At 40.4% G+C, this 16,109-nt stretch overlaps 1 protein-coding gene across 3 annotated transcripts; it reads right to left on the bottom strand.

The window, feature by feature from the left end:
• Positions 1–3,379: 3,379 nt before the first annotated feature.
• sf3b2 (splicing factor 3b, subunit 2) lies at positions 3,380–15,237 on the bottom strand. 3 transcript variants are annotated; one of them, XM_028563988.1, is made up of 22 exons: positions 15,000–15,237; positions 14,472–14,518; positions 14,019–14,069; positions 13,460–13,690; positions 13,126–13,176; positions 12,760–12,856; positions 12,473–12,567; positions 11,953–12,061; positions 11,760–11,860; positions 10,573–10,836; positions 10,320–10,442; positions 9,661–9,741; positions 9,285–9,512; positions 8,644–8,793; positions 8,358–8,447; positions 7,220–7,327; positions 6,932–7,039; positions 6,385–6,527; positions 5,840–5,941; positions 5,163–5,262; positions 4,860–5,051; positions 3,380–3,778 (listed from the first exon to the last, which is right to left on the bottom strand). In XM_028563988.1, exons 1-22 carry the CDS (start codon positions 15,127–15,129, stop codon positions 3,707–3,709), a joined length of 2,673 nt encoding a protein of 890 aa, XP_028419789.1. In that variant the 5' UTR covers positions 15,130–15,237; the 3' UTR covers positions 3,380–3,706. The 3 variants fall into 3 exon arrangements, with proteins under 3 accessions (XP_028419789.1, XP_028419790.1, XP_028419791.1); XM_028563989.1 differs by having other exon boundaries at positions 3,605–3,778; positions 11,760–11,857; XM_028563990.1 differs by lacking the exon at positions 13,126–13,176 and having other exon boundaries at positions 3,605–3,778.
• Positions 15,238–16,109: the final 872 nt, after the last annotated feature.

Raw genomic sequence — 16,109 nt, 5'->3', positions numbered from 1 at the left:
CCATCATTGAAACCATATATAAAACCATAGGTAAACTCCAGTGCCAATATTGACCCATTATTCTGCTTTACCCTCACACCACCTGTGGAATTACACTTTGTATGAGTGAGTATTGTATGTGTATTACACAGCATTACTCTCATAGGGGAAAACAATTGGTATTCTGATGTTTCACTGAGGATCAGCGTGGATACATTTGGCAATTTATTTTAGGTCCATATGGCACAATCACACACACACACACACACACACACACACACACACACGAGACACAAGTGTCATATGACAAGCAGACACGCAGAGTCTTAGGGCTGATTATGAGGTATAAATGTAGCAGCACAAAACAGGTGCAGTGTTTGCACCCTTAAGTGACAAAGGCAAGGCTATGATTACGATCTCTGAATCTGAATTTGAATCAGAAGGTGACCTAATCACTCCACCACCGTCACAGCATGGCTGGCTGCCATCCAATTGACGTTTGTTTCTCTATTGGCAGATAATCACAGCTGTGGTTGCGGTTTACAAAATATTATATGCTTGAAATGTTTGTAAATGGTTTTACTAACTGGATCCAAATGAAAAGGTAACGCTATCTTATATACAGTATATATATATCTTAGCTGAATAAATGATAATAAAATTGTTGATGGTTGGAGAGCATGTCAGCAACCACTTATACCTAATGATGTAACAGAAAGTCAACAGCTAATTGTGTTGTGCTTTAACAGAATGTTCCCTCTTCAACGTTTGTCATGCATATTTAGTTACATCAAATCCATTTAGACGACAGTTACATAAATTTTTCCTTCTAGCATTGCTGCATGAACTAACACTGCACTGCTTGATTTTTGGTGCAAAAAAATAGGCCACTACAAAAAAAATGTTTTTGGTCCATTCTGTTAGTGTTTTCAAAGTTCTTGAACAAGTTTAACTTTAAGCATTTAACAAGTACAATGTTGGTAGTACTATGAGACAACACTAAGTATTCAGGAGTTTGACAGCAGGGAAGCCACATCTAAGCACCCTCTCTGTCTGTCGGAAAATCACTGTTTTGGCACTTGTCTCTTTAAGCCCCCCCGCCTAAAAAAAGTCTAGTCTGCTCTGATTGGCCAGTGTTTCTGGGTCTTCTGCATATTGCAGCCAGGGAATGACTGTAACATACCTATGTATATAGTATAGTTATGACAATACTAAAGTACGGAAGTCCTGACGGCTCGTTTAAAGGCACGGTTTCTGAATACGGAATGTGTGCATTTCTCGGTGGACAACCCCTAGACCTGTTTAACAATAAAAAAAACACATGGGAATCTCACTTTTTACAATATGCAACCTTTTTTCTACAAGAGCTCTTCTAAAGGCAGCATTACTTTATTGTAATAGTTGCTTAAACATATAATAAATCAGTGTAGGTGTATGCGACAAACTGTCTCGTTAGGACAATTTAATTCCAGTAAGGCTCCCTATTTGAATTTGCCAGCAATTCTGTGTTTTTAATGGTTTGCAGCGGTGTATTAGAGATGGTAAAACTGTTTAATACCTTGTAGATTGCAGGTTCAAACTCTTCAGGACGACAATGAAACCTCTTCCTGCTCACTTCTTTTAGATTCTAGTTTCTAGCACGACCTTTGAACAACCATGAACAGACCAGAGAAGAGAGTTTGGCAAAACAAATGCTGATGACAGTAACTAGCTCTTCCTCTTTGATTGAAGGTGTGATAATCAGTGAAATCAGATGGTTCACTGATGAGCTGGAATTAAAACCATGCAGACTCTCCGCCTGTCCGCCTATCTCCTTCCCACGCTCTGAATAATCAGCTGAATGACTTAAACGCCCTCCCATGCTCTTTTTAACATGCTTTTGCCACTACCAGTCTCTGCCATTGATAAATAGATTAGAATCAATCAGATTAAAACATAGTCCCGGGATAATCTTGGGTTACTTTTTACACAGTGCCCCAAATCTGCCAGGTCATCAAGTGACACTGCACAGGCTCCAAAGCCAACATCAAAATCAATAAAGTTTGTACTTTGTCTTATGAAACACAATTATACTCTATGGACTATGGCTATTTTCATACATTTCGCTGTAGCTATTCAGGTCGCTGTGCTCCCAGACGTCCAGGGTCCTCTGCTGCCCTCCAGTGGTAGAAACGTAGACTGCAGCTTGTTGCATTTTGTGGGAATGAATGAGTCATTACCATAGGTCATTACAAGACAAAGTCCCTAATGCATGTTGTGCTCGTGCTCCCCCGACATCTTGGCTTGAGTGATAATGACATCAGCATTACCGTAGAAACCGAGCTGCTTAACATGACCCATGTAGCTCTTTATGAAAATTAAAAATGACTTGTTCTGACCTTACTACAATGTCGAGATTGCAATTGCAGTATATGCATTTCCAATAATACATCACATCTCGATAATAACCGGTTTCTTGGCTCTGGGCAGTTAGCAATGCTAAGCTAAACGGGCTGTAGCTACATACAGACCATTAGTGGTTTAATTCTATTAATTCTTCGCAAAAATAAAAAAAGTAAATAAGAGCATTTCCAAAAATTTCAAACTAAGAATTTAAGGACTAGCTACCAACCAAACCCCAACAAAAAAGAAAAACATATTTATCAATTTAACGATTGTATTTTGTGTAAACATTGAATAAATACATTGTATTAACAGATTATAATTAAAATGGGCCTTACTACTTTTTACTTAAGTCAAATATCTAAATACTGTCGCCAGGTTGGATCAGTGGATAGAGCAGGCACACGTATACTTAGAGGTTTACGCCTCGACCAGAGGTCCAGGGTTTGAATCTGACCTGTGACGATTTCCTGCATCCCTCCTCCCCCTCTCTCTCTCTCCCCTCACCTAGCTGTCCTGTCAAATTAAAGGCAAAAAAGCCCACAAAAATAATCTACATAAAATATCTGAATCTAATCTTTCACCACTGACCAGAACTAGGACTGCAGTAATCAAGTTCTCTACAGTTTTGGTGTTAACCAAATCCGGCTGGCCTCCTTTTATTGGTTCTGGAGCTTGTTTGGACAAAACCTAAGTGGTCTTGACTACAGACCTGATCAGAATCAGACTTAAAACCTCCAACATGTGTAATCGAACAACGTGAACTCATGTAATTAACCCACCCCACAAATTTCTTACAGAGAACATATTTCAGTGTCCAAAATGGTAGCTTAGGCCATGTCCTTACTGTACTAGTAAATAAAGATGCAAAGTGAGAGCTCATTTCAGCCTGCAGTCTCTTTGCTTGTGACTGGATCAGACAATTACCTTGCATTTTACCTGCAGCACAATGATCTAATTACAGTAACTCCTCAAACGATAAAATGGAATTATATTTAAATGGAAACCCGGGGCAGTGCAGTTGTGAACTCTTGTCATCATTCATTTATTTACAAAAAACAGAAAAAAACATGGTTACAAAGACAAAATAACCAAGAAGTAAAACGTAGGGTCAAACAGAGAAAACAGGTCACCATTTTCATGTGATGAGATTACATCACAAAAGCATCATCTATTTATAGTTTTAAAAAAAGGAACAAAACTGTGTTTACGGTTACTGGTCTAACAGATGATTGATGTTGCAGTCTGTATCCTCCAAAGTTAAAATCTGAGTACAGCTCTTCCTCTTTTATTTCCTGTTGTGGCAGCTCATTTTCTCGTAGCGCTCCGTCGTGGGGTTTGTGCTCTAGAACTTGAACTCTTTGTATTTCTTGGCACCGCCTCGTGTGTCCTGCGGCTGGGCCTTCCTCTTTTTTTGCTGTATGGTGACAAACAAGCAGAGAGGGGGGGAAATACAGAGCTGATTAATATTCAAATGTCACCACAAAGGGAAAACTGAAATGACTAAACCCTGCACTGCAATAATAGCCTCCTACTTTCCTTGTGGAGTCCTGTTTTGGGGCTTAAATATGACCAACTGTTCCATTTCTAATGATGCAGCTGGTCATTTGTTATTGAGGAAAGGAGCATGTTTTCTTTTTTTACTTTGTGGTAATGTCTGTAGTTCTACCATGGTCTAACAATTTCTGTGGAAAAAATGCCTTTTGTTACCTTGTTTCAAGCCATTCTAGCGTGCTATAGAAAGCCTGCAGGAAGACTCAGCTTGATTTGTGCCAGTTCTCATTAACATTTAACGAACTAAGCTGCTTGATTCTGATTGGCTAACAGCTAGCCAATGAGAGCCTGGCTATCACTTTAACCCAGTGCAACTGGGCGAGCTCATGAATAGTTTTGAGCTCAGGCAACATGTCAGACTGACCAGCTTTTGTAATTGGCCTGATTTCTCCGCTTATTTCTTTATAGTGGCTAGAGCTGACAAAGGAGATAGCAGTTCATTTTTACATTCACGACATAACACAAACACATATGGACCTAACATATTTCCAAAAATACAAGTAAAAACGGTTTTGTGTGGCAGGGCACCTTTAACCAAAGTCTCACAGTTTAGTTAATAAGGGAAAATGCATTAAGTAATAGCAGCATAATGTAGCATAAGCATAGCGCATACGGTTTAATCTCAACTAAATTTTAACTAATATTACCTATAACAATCACACTTGCTGAGACTTTTCCAGGTATTGACAGTGGTACCACAACTTCAGAAGCTTTTATCATTGTATTGACTATATTCTAACTTTAGGAACTACATATACTGTATGGTTCTTTTACATTTATCTATGAACCCTTCTGCGGCAGCTACCTAGAAACATAACCTTTTCTGTTCGCCAATCAGACTCCAGAAGAGCAAATGTAAACACTTTCAAGAACTATAAATTGTATTACTGGAGTGTTATATCAATCATTTCTTTATGAAAAAGGGCTTTAACTTGTCTCTGTACCTTCTGTTTTGCAGCATGCTCAGCCACCATGTCGCTGAAGTCCTCTTTCTCCACCTGGGCCTGCTGTTCTCTGACGTGCTCCTCGTACTTCTGCGTCATGGCCATGGGGTCCAGCTCCAGCTCCTCTGGAGCCAGGGCCACCTCTACGCCCTGGGACTCCTGCCCTCCGCCTGCCTTACGGCCTGCCATAGCCTGAAGACAGCAGAGAGGGAAAACAAGAGGAAGAAAAATAACGAGAAAGTGTTTTAAGGAATGGCTCATTGCATAATTTGGCTTTATTTGGACATAACAGACTCGTCTTACCCCTGACACGTCGTAGATGTGTGTCGAGGCCATCATGGCTGCTCCTATGGGGCCAGTTCGTCTCTCTGGGAGCACTGTGAATAGCTGTGGCGTCTCGTTTCTATTGACAAAGAGTGTTTTAGCGCATATTGGTCATTCATTATTTTCCATTTTAAACAACAAGGTTTAAGAACTGGACAATATCTCTAAATGATTGTTGGTTACAGACTGATGTGGCTGGTGGTCACTTCCAGCTGATTAGCCGTTAGCTTATACAGACCTTTAGAGGTCAATGATTCATACCAAACAAAATACCTCATATTTCATAAAACAACAACATATTAGATGAGCAGACAACAAATAACATTCGATCCATTAACACTTTATGGAGATTTACAGTAGGGAGAAAATAATTCATTTAATTTTTTTCCGATGTTGAGCAGTAAAAAGTAGTTCAGTAAAAGTTCATTTTAGATGAGCACCATTTATATAGAGATGTTTACGTAAATGTTGCATAAATGTTGTCATTTGTCATATTCTAAGCTCTTTTAATAAAACCCATTAACTGGAAATGAAAAAGTCAAGTGCTCCGTCCGTTTATAGCCTGTGGTGCATCAAAACAGAAAGAGCTCTACTGTTGGGAGTAAATGGGAAATTAAAACAGCAGCGTTGCCGTGACAACACAGAGCGACACTCACCCATCCATGGCCTCCTCGATTTTCTTCTTCCTCAGCTCAATCAGCTCGGGGGTCTCCATGCCGGCGGGTACCGATGAGAAGCCTCCAGGGGTGATCAGCCCACTGAAACACACACAATGAGATAGAGTACACGGTGAGTTCAACCATGCGTGTCCCTCTCCATGATTGCATCTTTGTGTGCGTGTACAAACATTTAGGACTTATAGTAGCTTTGAGAGTGATCTGAAACATATTAGGCGGAAATGACCTCCCTCATCTAGGCATACACAAAATGAGGAAAAGCAAGCAAATGACAGAGGTGGACAAGGATATGCACACAGCAGTCTTCAAAAGATCAGACCTGGTCCTTTAGTCTGATAGTTCACTGGCCAGTTGATCTTAGAACTACATTGGTCAATTACAGTAATGTCATTAGTCTGTGTGTGCATTGATAAGAATGTAATGGAAAACTGCCATTTAACATTGCAGCTCATTGCTCTTGGAATGAGACTCTTCCAGAATGATATTTTTAGGATATCTTGATTTAAGTGTTGACCATCAAGTACCTGTCTGCTGGTGTGAAGAATCCAGTTTCGTCTGGTTTCTCCTCGTCGCTCTCCTCCTCCTCCTCTTCCTCTGACGACTCCTCATCTGAAGGCTCCAGTTCTCCCCACGGTGCGTGATCCACCTCTTCCTCCTCCGCTTTGGCCTGATCGCATGGTCAACATATATTAGACATATTCGTCCATAGGTCTGGCAATTAACAATCTGGGTGTATGCAAACCTCATTAAGTTAAAAATGCATATCTTTAAATCAGGATTCGGGCAAATTTAAACCTTAAAGTCTTTTCTGTTTAATATTTTGATCTTGTTGAATATTTTTTCCTGTGATATTATATTCGTTTGTTCATTTATTTTAGGTTAAAAGACGATACACAACCAGCGAATGGTATACAGTATACATTTCCAAACTGTTCCAGGAAAAGGAAGCACATCTTTCATATTACATTAGATCTAGAGCTTCTGCAAAGAACTTACATGCACCCCCACAGTTTTGTGCGTCTGTGTGTGTGTGTATGTGTGTGTGTGTGTAAGAGGCTGTGTAGTCCTGACCTGGAAGTCTGCAGCATTTGTTCCAAACACATCACCGTAAAGCGGTTTGCCCATTTCGTCTACTGGCGGCTTCCCCCAGCCTCCGGCGTGATAACCAAACGTACAGTTCTAACGGGCAGAGAACAAGAGGATGAAGGAGACGACAAGAACAAGCCAATATGACCAACTGACACATTTATAGCATATCAAGTAATCTTTGTTGTTGTAAAATAAAAGTCTACTCGTGTAAAAACCCATTTAAGTTTGCACACTGGAAAACATTTATACGCACAATAGTAGTTGTCTTACCTCTGGGATCGGGGAGTTGAGTCCGGGGATCTTGAGATTGGGGTAGGAGGGAGGGGGGCCGTACCTCTGCATGGCTATCAACCAGGGAGGAGGCACCTTGTGGGCGTTCTGGGGAGGAAGAGACACCGGCAACGTAAGATCACTGACCCGCACTACTTCCTCAATAGATGTTTGAAAACAGCAGAAAGTGCACACCTTGAAACAGTGGCAAAGCCAAAACTATTCCATTTGGATCCTGTGTGCAACACTGGGCTGGCTCTATGAGGGTTTATTTGAGCTAAAAAATATGTTCAACATTCATTTATTCAAGTTCTAATATACAAAGAAAATAGAGCTGGGCAATATATCGATATTATATCGATATCGTGATATGAGACTAGATATCGTCTTCGATTTTGGATATCGTAATATGGCATAAGTGTTGTCTTTTCCTGGTTTTAAAGGCTACATTACAGTAAAGTGATGTCATTTTCTGAACTTACCAGACTGTTGTAACTGTTCTATTATCATTTGCCTTTACCAAAATAATCATTATATCCACATTACTCATGATTATTTATCAGAAATCTCATTGTGTAAATATTTTGTGGAAAGCACCAATAGTCAACACTACAATATCGTTGCGGTATCGATATCGAGGTATTTGGTCAAAAATATGGGGATATTTGATTTTGCCCTAAAAGAAAAGCTTCCCAGGTATGTTTTTTATAACTGTCATCATCTCAGCCGCCGCGTTCCTCTCCTCGTTACGGTGTCTCTGAATAAACAAGTCTTGTCACGTCTCATTTTACAGGAGATTCATTTTCACAGCCTGTACACTCCTACACCCAAAAGCAGTAACAAGGAGAGCGACACATCAGAATGATTGGGAAAGTGACAGAACATCTGGATAACACCGCAGTACTGCAACTGCAGAAGACGTGGAGATATATTGCCCAGGGCATTTTGCATATTGTTGGCACAACTGGAACCTACTCAACATATACTGATTATGGTCATATTTGTGTGTTTTGAGATTGCACTTCATTTCAGTGCCTTGCTAACTTAGTGTTTACCTATGGCAGTTGTGGTTTTAATGTGTTATTTTTACAAGGAATATTTTTAATTTACAAGGAATTATAATGTTTGTGGATCTTACAGGTCCGACAGGCATGCCCAGAGCGATACGCAGCTCGTCAGACAGGTCCCCCGGCTTCTTCTCTTTCAGACGAGTTTCAAACTCTTTTCCCTGCAGACACACAAAAACACACACACAGTAGGTCACTCAGTGGGAGCTCACAGCACTGACTACTCACTTCCAGGAAGGATGGTTGCCATGGAACAATAATAATAAATAAAAAAATTAAATTGTTTATCCCCACCAGATGTAAAAAAAGATTTTGATTAAAAAAGGTAAGAGAAATCAAATTATCATGGTCTAGTACCTCGTAGTAAAGGTCTCCGTGGATAGTGAGTTTGGGTTTAATTTGCCATTTGAAGAAGGCGTCGTGGAGCTTTTGGTAGTCAATGTCGATCTTCCCCATCTTGGGACGAACCTTCTCCCTCATTTTGGTTTTCATGGTTTTGGCGTCCTCCTGAAAAAGGAAGATTATGAATGAATCATTTTATTATTATGTGTCATGCGCACAAAAAGTAAGCCCAGCCCAAACTGGCTTACAAGACACCATTACTTATAGCAAGGGACCAGATATCAAAATAGCAACATACATTAAACCAATAACCCTTCTTGTCCTTTTTGCCAGGCTTTAGAAACAGCCGACTTACACACACACACACACACACACACATATATCTCAGAACCATCAGCTGGCTTGAGTCGAGCTGAGGCGGGCCGGTTCAGACCGCTGACACTTTTCCCTGCGACGTTCTTAAACGGTTTCGTCTCTTCGCTAATCTTGGGTCTGAACTAGACTTAATTCACATAGTTCGCACAACCTTTTATCTTGGAGGTTTTCAAATTAACACACATGAAGAAACTGCATCTGAATTTCACAGGATGTCCTTAAAAATAGAAAAGGTGAAAGGCGCGGCTGGAAAATGAATGACTGTCACTGTGGTATCGCACCTTCTCCTGCAGGGCCTCCCTCATCTCCTGGATACCCGTCTTCTTGATGAACTCCGGCAGCTCAAACGGAGGCTTCTCTATACCTCTCTTGCCCTGCAGATACTTTCGTTTGAAGCACCAGTGGCGGGGCACCGGCACCGTGTTCCTGGTGGCCTTTAGGTGGACCAGCAGCTTGGGCTCCTGAGCCGTCACATCATGCATCTCCACTACATCTGGACGAGCAACCAGCTGGAACAAAGAAGACAGGAGGCGAAAATTAGATGAAAAGGTTATCGATAGTACTGAAACTTTTTTTTGGACCGCAACAGCAATCCCAATTATTCTAGAAGACAGACGTAATCATGATTAGTAGTTATGACTGTTAGCCTTAATTTACCTGTTTAAGTTCGGCCACAGTGAGCCTGTTCATCCTCCTCAGCTTCTTCTTTGAGAGTTTAGGGACATCTGGTCTCATGTCCTGTACATGGAAAATATTATAAATGTTTTGCACGTAAACAAACAGGATTTTGTTCTGTTCCATTTTCCTAACCGGGGTTTCTGCAGGTTTCATCAAGTCAGATTTAAGACTTTTTAAGACCATTATGAATAAAATTTAAGACCTCCCTTTTTTTAAGCCAAGTATCGCTAAACTTGTACTTCCCCCGTAGCCGATGAATTAAATCCGTTTTATGTCTGTGGTACAATCCTAAAGAGACTTGCGCCAATAACATAAAGGCTGATGGACTGCAATATAAGTTGCATGTTGGTCTCATTTGTAGTTATAATACAGCAAAATTATATTTGGACTAGCGAAAGAAAGACCACTACAAGACCACGGAATGAAGAAAAGAAAAAAAAAAAAAAAAAAAAAAAAAAAAAAAGAGCATTTGACGTAGCGTTGCATGGACGTAGGAAAATTAAGACCCGACCTAGCACACAATACTAATTGCACACAATTTAAGACACTTAAGGCCTACAATTTTGATTTTGAAATTTGAGACTTTTTAAGACCCCGTGGAAACCCTGACTCTTCTGTTAGTTTCAAAGGATTCAAACCTCATCGCTGTCATCGCTGTCTTTCTTCTCATCCTCAAAGCCCTTTTTCCGCAGCACGGCTGCCTCCTGCTTCTCTGCCTTCTCGGGCTCCTTCTCCTTCTCTTTCTTCACATCATCAGTCAGCTAGGAGAAATAAGGGAAATGGTTGCACTACAGCAAAACAGAAGCAAATGCCTTAATACAATTGAATGCATCAAAAACCACAGCCTTTTGCCGTATAGTAAACAAATAGTCAACAGTGCTCTGTAGCCACCTTAAACGCCTCAAAGATCCTCTTGAAGAAGATGTAGTTGGGGTCGTAGATCTCCGGCTCCTCTGTGATATACTCGATCTCCACCTCTGGCTCCTTGTCCTTCTCTTTGTCTTTGTCCTTCTCTTTGTCTTTGTCCTTCTCTTTCTCTTTGTCCTTGTCTTTGTCGCTGCTCTCCTTCTTCTGCTGCTCCTCCGCCAGCTCCTTCTTCTCCAGTGCGCGCTTCTTCTTGCTCTTCTTCTTGCGGTTTCTGCGTCTGCGGTTTTTCTGAAAGAAAATTCTAACATTAGCGTCCAAACTACTTTTAGGCATTTATTAAAACATGTGAGAGAAAAAAAGGTTCTTTATGCATTACTTCATGTTATGCACTTATATAAAAACACAGGCAGTACAAACAGAGGGCCTATTTTATTGTGATTACTGGCAAATATGAAAACACAAAAAGGACTGTGGCAGCAGTGTGAAAACGTCAGTTCAGGTTCTGTTAAAATAAAAACACATCTGCCCTCATTAATATATGTATGAGATAGGATTTAAATATCCAAGATGATTAATGCTGAATTTCTCAGGTGCTGAATCAGTGAATTTGCCACAAAATTACCATAATACAATTAGTAGAGTGCTATAGTCACACCAAACAACATATATAGGGCTGCAACTAACGATTATTTTCATAGTCAATTATTTTCTCAATTATTCGATTAGTTGTTTGGTCTATAAAATGTCAGAAAATGGTGAAAAATGTGGATCAGTGTTTCCCAAAAGCCCAAGATGACGTCCTCAAATGTCTTGTTTTGTCCACAACAAATGTTCTAGTTGCGTCTCTCCTCTGTGACAGTAAACTGAATATATTTGAATGAATATATATATATATATATATATATATATATATATATATATATATATATATATATATATATATATATATATATATATATATATATATATATATTCAGTTTACTGTCACAGAGGAGAGACGCAACTAGAACATTCACATTTAAGAAGCTGGAATCAAAGAATTTTTACTTTTGTCTTAAAAAATTACTCAAACCGACTAATCGATTATCAAAATAGTTGCCGATTAATTTAAGAGTTGACAACTAATCGATTAATCTTTGCAGCTCTACTGATATATCACAAGTACAGCGGCCTAGAAAGGTGTGAGAGGGGGTGTGAGAGAAAAGACTTACATCTTTTTTAGATATCTGACTGTCATCGTCTTCGGTCTCAGACATGACTGGTGCAGAGGAGCTGTTCAGGTCCATCTCTGCTCCCTCGTCATCTTCTTCTTCTTAAACGGAAACGGACAAATCAGATTATGAACCTGAATGCTACCACATCCTAAATATTCCAGTAAAACACAAGAGTACCAGCTGTACTGACCTGCGGGGTCGGTGAGCTGCTCCTGTCTGATCTCCTTCAGCTGGAGGATCTTCTCCAGAGCTTGAGGGATCTTGGGCCCACTGACGCTTACCTCCTCGCCCTGCCACATCTGGAATGGAAGCAAACAAACACTTGTGACTAAAGCGTGATTTCATGTACGTAGAGATACGGACCCTACGAAAAATGGAACTTATGTTGTAATCACGCTTAAGAATAGGGCACAGGTAGCCCCTGCCGGCAATCAATAAGAGAACTACAAATGTGTATTGATTTTAAAGCTACAGCACAGTCCATCTTTTAGCTTAAATTGGGACGATAATATATGTATAGATGTGCAAGCATACAAGACCAGCAATCAAGAGCAAAACAAGTTAAAAAGCAAGTTTTAAATATGGAGTCTGTGTGATTGGGCAACAGAAAAAAAAAAAAAAATCACAACTAAACTGAAGTATGGTACAAGATGCATTTGCCTACGAAATTAAAACACATGGGGGGGGGGGGGGGGAGAAAATCGGTTTACCTCTCGGTTATCTTCTCCTGGTGGAGGTGGCACTCTCTGTTTCTGAGTCGGCATCATACTGACACCAGGAGGCAGCGGCCCACGAGGATCCATACCTGCAAAAAATTACAAAAAAACAGATTGCAGGTGATAAAACATTATTTATGATGTGATCATTTACACCAAACGTAAAAAAAAAAAAAGTTAGGCTCACTCGGAGTACAGATGAAACTACGGTCATGCACACTAATCTTTTTTCTGGAAATATAATGCTCTTTTTGACTTTAATCACGACATCACTAACATACCTCTCACTGCGTTGACAGGAGGCATGCCTCTGGGCCCTGGACCCTGCTGCATCTTAACCATCTCCTGATGACGCTCCTGTTCCAGCAGCACTGCAGCCTGATACACAGGAAGGAAGGAGATGGGACTTAAAACACACGGTTAACCAAAAGGAGTTGAATCAAGGGTGTGCAAACAAAAAAAAGAGAGGAAAGAGAAAAGGATGTGCCCTAACCGGTGTAAGTTGATTATTATTTTTTTTTTTTTTTATTGTTCTAAATTTGGAAATGTACAAAAACTCTTTCCAAAGAGTGTTTGTTTCATTTCTCAAATCTCTAAATCTGAAGTCAAGCTCGATCTGACGAGGTGGACTATCTTTATTGCCTCACCCTTTTCTGCTGCTCCAGGATATCCTGTTCATCCATGACACGGGAATCACCCTGTGATACACAGAATCAACGAATGACTGAGCAACAGTCAAACAAAAAGTCACTTTACAGTATTTCTGTCTGCTCTATAGTGACTGAAACTCTGTGGCAGTTGTTTCTGTGGCGGTAGTCAGATTCTACTATCCAAAGCAGAGATTTGGGGTTGTTTTCTATCATTTGTGTTCCTGGCTTTGAGGACGTTACCAGCTCACAGACTGATTGCATCTCAGTGTTGTTTGTGTATGAAAGGGAATGCTGAAAGCAACAAGTGGACTACATAGTCAGTGGACTTCACCTGCTGCTTGGCTCTCTCCTCCTGCTGTAACACTATGGCTGCTCTGTGCTGGGCCATCTTCAGCTGATCCTCCTGCGATAGGCCGGGAGGGGGCAAACCTGGGGGCTCCATGCCCATGTGGATGCCGGGTGGAGGGGGCCCTCCGGGCATCATGCTCATAGCCTGGAGCATGCCTATACCAGGAGGCATGGGTGGCATGGGCATCGGGGGCATGGGGGGGATGCCTGGCATCTGGAGGAGGAGGAAACAGGAGAATGTGAGGATAATGTGAGGCTGTGTTTGAAGATTCAATCGTGTTATTCCTTTTCCATTTATAAAACATGAATTTAATGTGCCCTTCATATGACACTAACATTTACTGTACAGCTGTGGAGTAAACAGTTTCATCGTGTAGTGAGAGAGAAATGAAGCTGCTCCTTCTATATTTTGTTTGACAGCAACTGCATGGTTATGTAACCAGATATGACCATTCTACATCTGTAATTACTATTTTGTCAAGTACCAGAAAATGCTTCATACATTATCAGCTGTGTTTTCAATTTGATTATGTGACTTTTACCTGGGAGCCCATTGGTTTGTCATCATTAGGTTTGCTGAGGAGTATCCCAGTCTGCAGAGGGAAAGAGAAGGGACTTTTTGAGCAGCAGTATCCGGGACAATGATTGTGCAGTGTTTAGTTAATTGCAATAAATGGTAGAGGTCAGAAGAGTTAACACTGGCCTCTCTTCCCATCTATGTGTGAAGCATGCATGAGCGAGGAACTACTTTATCCCTGTCTAGTCATGTGTAGCTGCAAGTTGGTCAACAATGCTACACGTGAAGCAGACCCGTCCCACATATAGCTGTGTGGTAGTTAAGTAGGAGAGCTGCTGAAAAAAGTGCAGGAATAGAATGTGTTTTTCCTTATCGACATGTCAAGTACAAACACTCAAGAAACTCAGCATCAATGCTTCGGAATTTATGCTACATGATTATAACTAAAAAAAGGAACAGACTGTGTAGTAACATTTACCTGAATCATGTAGCCCTTCAGTCGGTCCATCAGCTCCTCTCTGGGACCTGAAGAATGACGAAAAATGTAATTCAAGGAAGTAACGTTAATGTAGTTTTTAACTGTTAACAACAATCATGATATAACATTGCACTGACTCTTCTTTGAATGTAAGCTGTTTCCACACAAGTTAAGCCATTTTCAACACTTAACTGACTAACCGAAGTTAGCTAACGTAAACTCTGACAAGCGCTTAACGTTACATGACCCTTCATCTTCATGGAAATTAGCCTGCAAGCTAACAGCTAAATCAATAGGCAACTTATCCCCGTGACCGGATAAATGTTGTTACTGCTGCTTTCAACACATTATATAGGTACATTTTTTGCATAATTAGATACTGGATGTACATTTCAAATAATGTAAACACAGCACAGGCCTAGTTTTAGCAAATTGTAACGGAAGTGTTGCGTTTGTAGTGTGGCTAGCGTTAGCAACTGACTAGCTAAACACAGTCCTTCTTCCAGTACGCTCTTCGTCTTTCCTTACCCATGGTGGGCGCTCCCAACTCCGCCAGCTTGGACTGAAGGTCCGGATGGCTCCATGTGTTCAATGCCGCAATCGCACTGCCTAAATCGGACGGGAGAGATTCGGTGCCCGGTGGTCCGTCGGACGCCATGTTCAGATTCTCTCAATAAAACAACGGCGGCTGTTGCGGAGAGAACACGCGAGCTGCGCAGAACGGGACTGCTGCAAAGCAACACGGGAAACCCTCCCTCGCACTCCCTGCTGGGACATGAAGTCCGAAAGGAGGAACTTCGCGTTTACTAAATACTGCCTCTAGATGTCCGTGTTGTCACCTTGAATTTTTCTTCACATTCCTATAATCATTATAGGTTAGTATGGAATTTTGTTTTAAAAATACATTATGTTTAAACACAGCATTGACGCTCTGTAAGCTTCTACATTGATATTTCTTGCTAAAATCAACATCACTATCAAAACTAATAGACTGTTTTAAAAATGTTGATGCACAAATACCTTTTTAACAAACACAAGTAGGCTATTAGGATTTAAAAACATGTACCAATCTGAGTAAAAGTCCTATACATTCAAAAAGAGAGATGTATTTCATCTTAAAAATAAAATAAAGGTTTTAAGCAGGTTTGAGCAGAATGGCACCTGTCTTATGTTATTGCATTAATGTGTACACAGCTTTTTGATGTTGCAAAAGGTCGAGATTGAGCTAAGTATTTCAACTAATTTTGGTCAGGAGAAGAATGCATCGTATTTAGGTGATGAGATGCTGACATACTTTCGGCAATATTCATTTGTAGCAGTTGAATACATGTTGTGGAGAAAAAAAGGACAATATTCTCCACTGAAATTAGTAGTCCAAATCAAAAATAGCCTAGTTTAAAATGTAAGAAAGGTTTTAATATGCAGTACTTGTAGGCCTACAAAAATAAACTAAAATAGCTTTCATAGGGACACATGAAACTTCCATAATGCACAACGTTATGGATAGGCTACGTGTTGTTTTATTGTTAAAACTGTATCTAATGTCAAATGAGTCCTATAAAGTGCATATAAATTCAAACATACAAGACTGAACTGCTTTATAAGGCCCTGTATGTTCTGATCAAAACATGGTAGCCT

Source organism: Perca flavescens, chromosome 19 (genome assembly GCF_004354835.1).
Source record: "Perca flavescens isolate YP-PL-M2 chromosome 19, PFLA_1.0, whole genome shotgun sequence".
In the NCBI taxonomy this organism is placed as follows: Eukaryota; Metazoa; Chordata; class Actinopteri; order Perciformes; family Percidae; genus Perca; species Perca flavescens.
This window is presented reverse-complemented; position numbering and strand designations above follow the sequence as displayed.

Bases quoted from the DNA above. Each gene is read 5' to 3' on its own strand.
- sf3b2 (XM_028563988.1), bottom strand. From the start codon at position 15,129: ATGGCGTCCGACGGACCACCGGGCACCGAATCTCTCCCGTCCGATTTA. The intron at 12,857-13,125 runs GTGAGGCAATAA...CCTGTGTATCAG, and splicing joins TCCTGGAGCAGCAGAAAAGG to GCTGCAGTGCTGCTGGAACA. The intron at 8,448-8,643 runs GTACTAGACCAT...GTGTGTCTGCAG, and splicing joins ACGGAGACCTTTACTACGAG to GGAAAAGAGTTTGAAACTCG.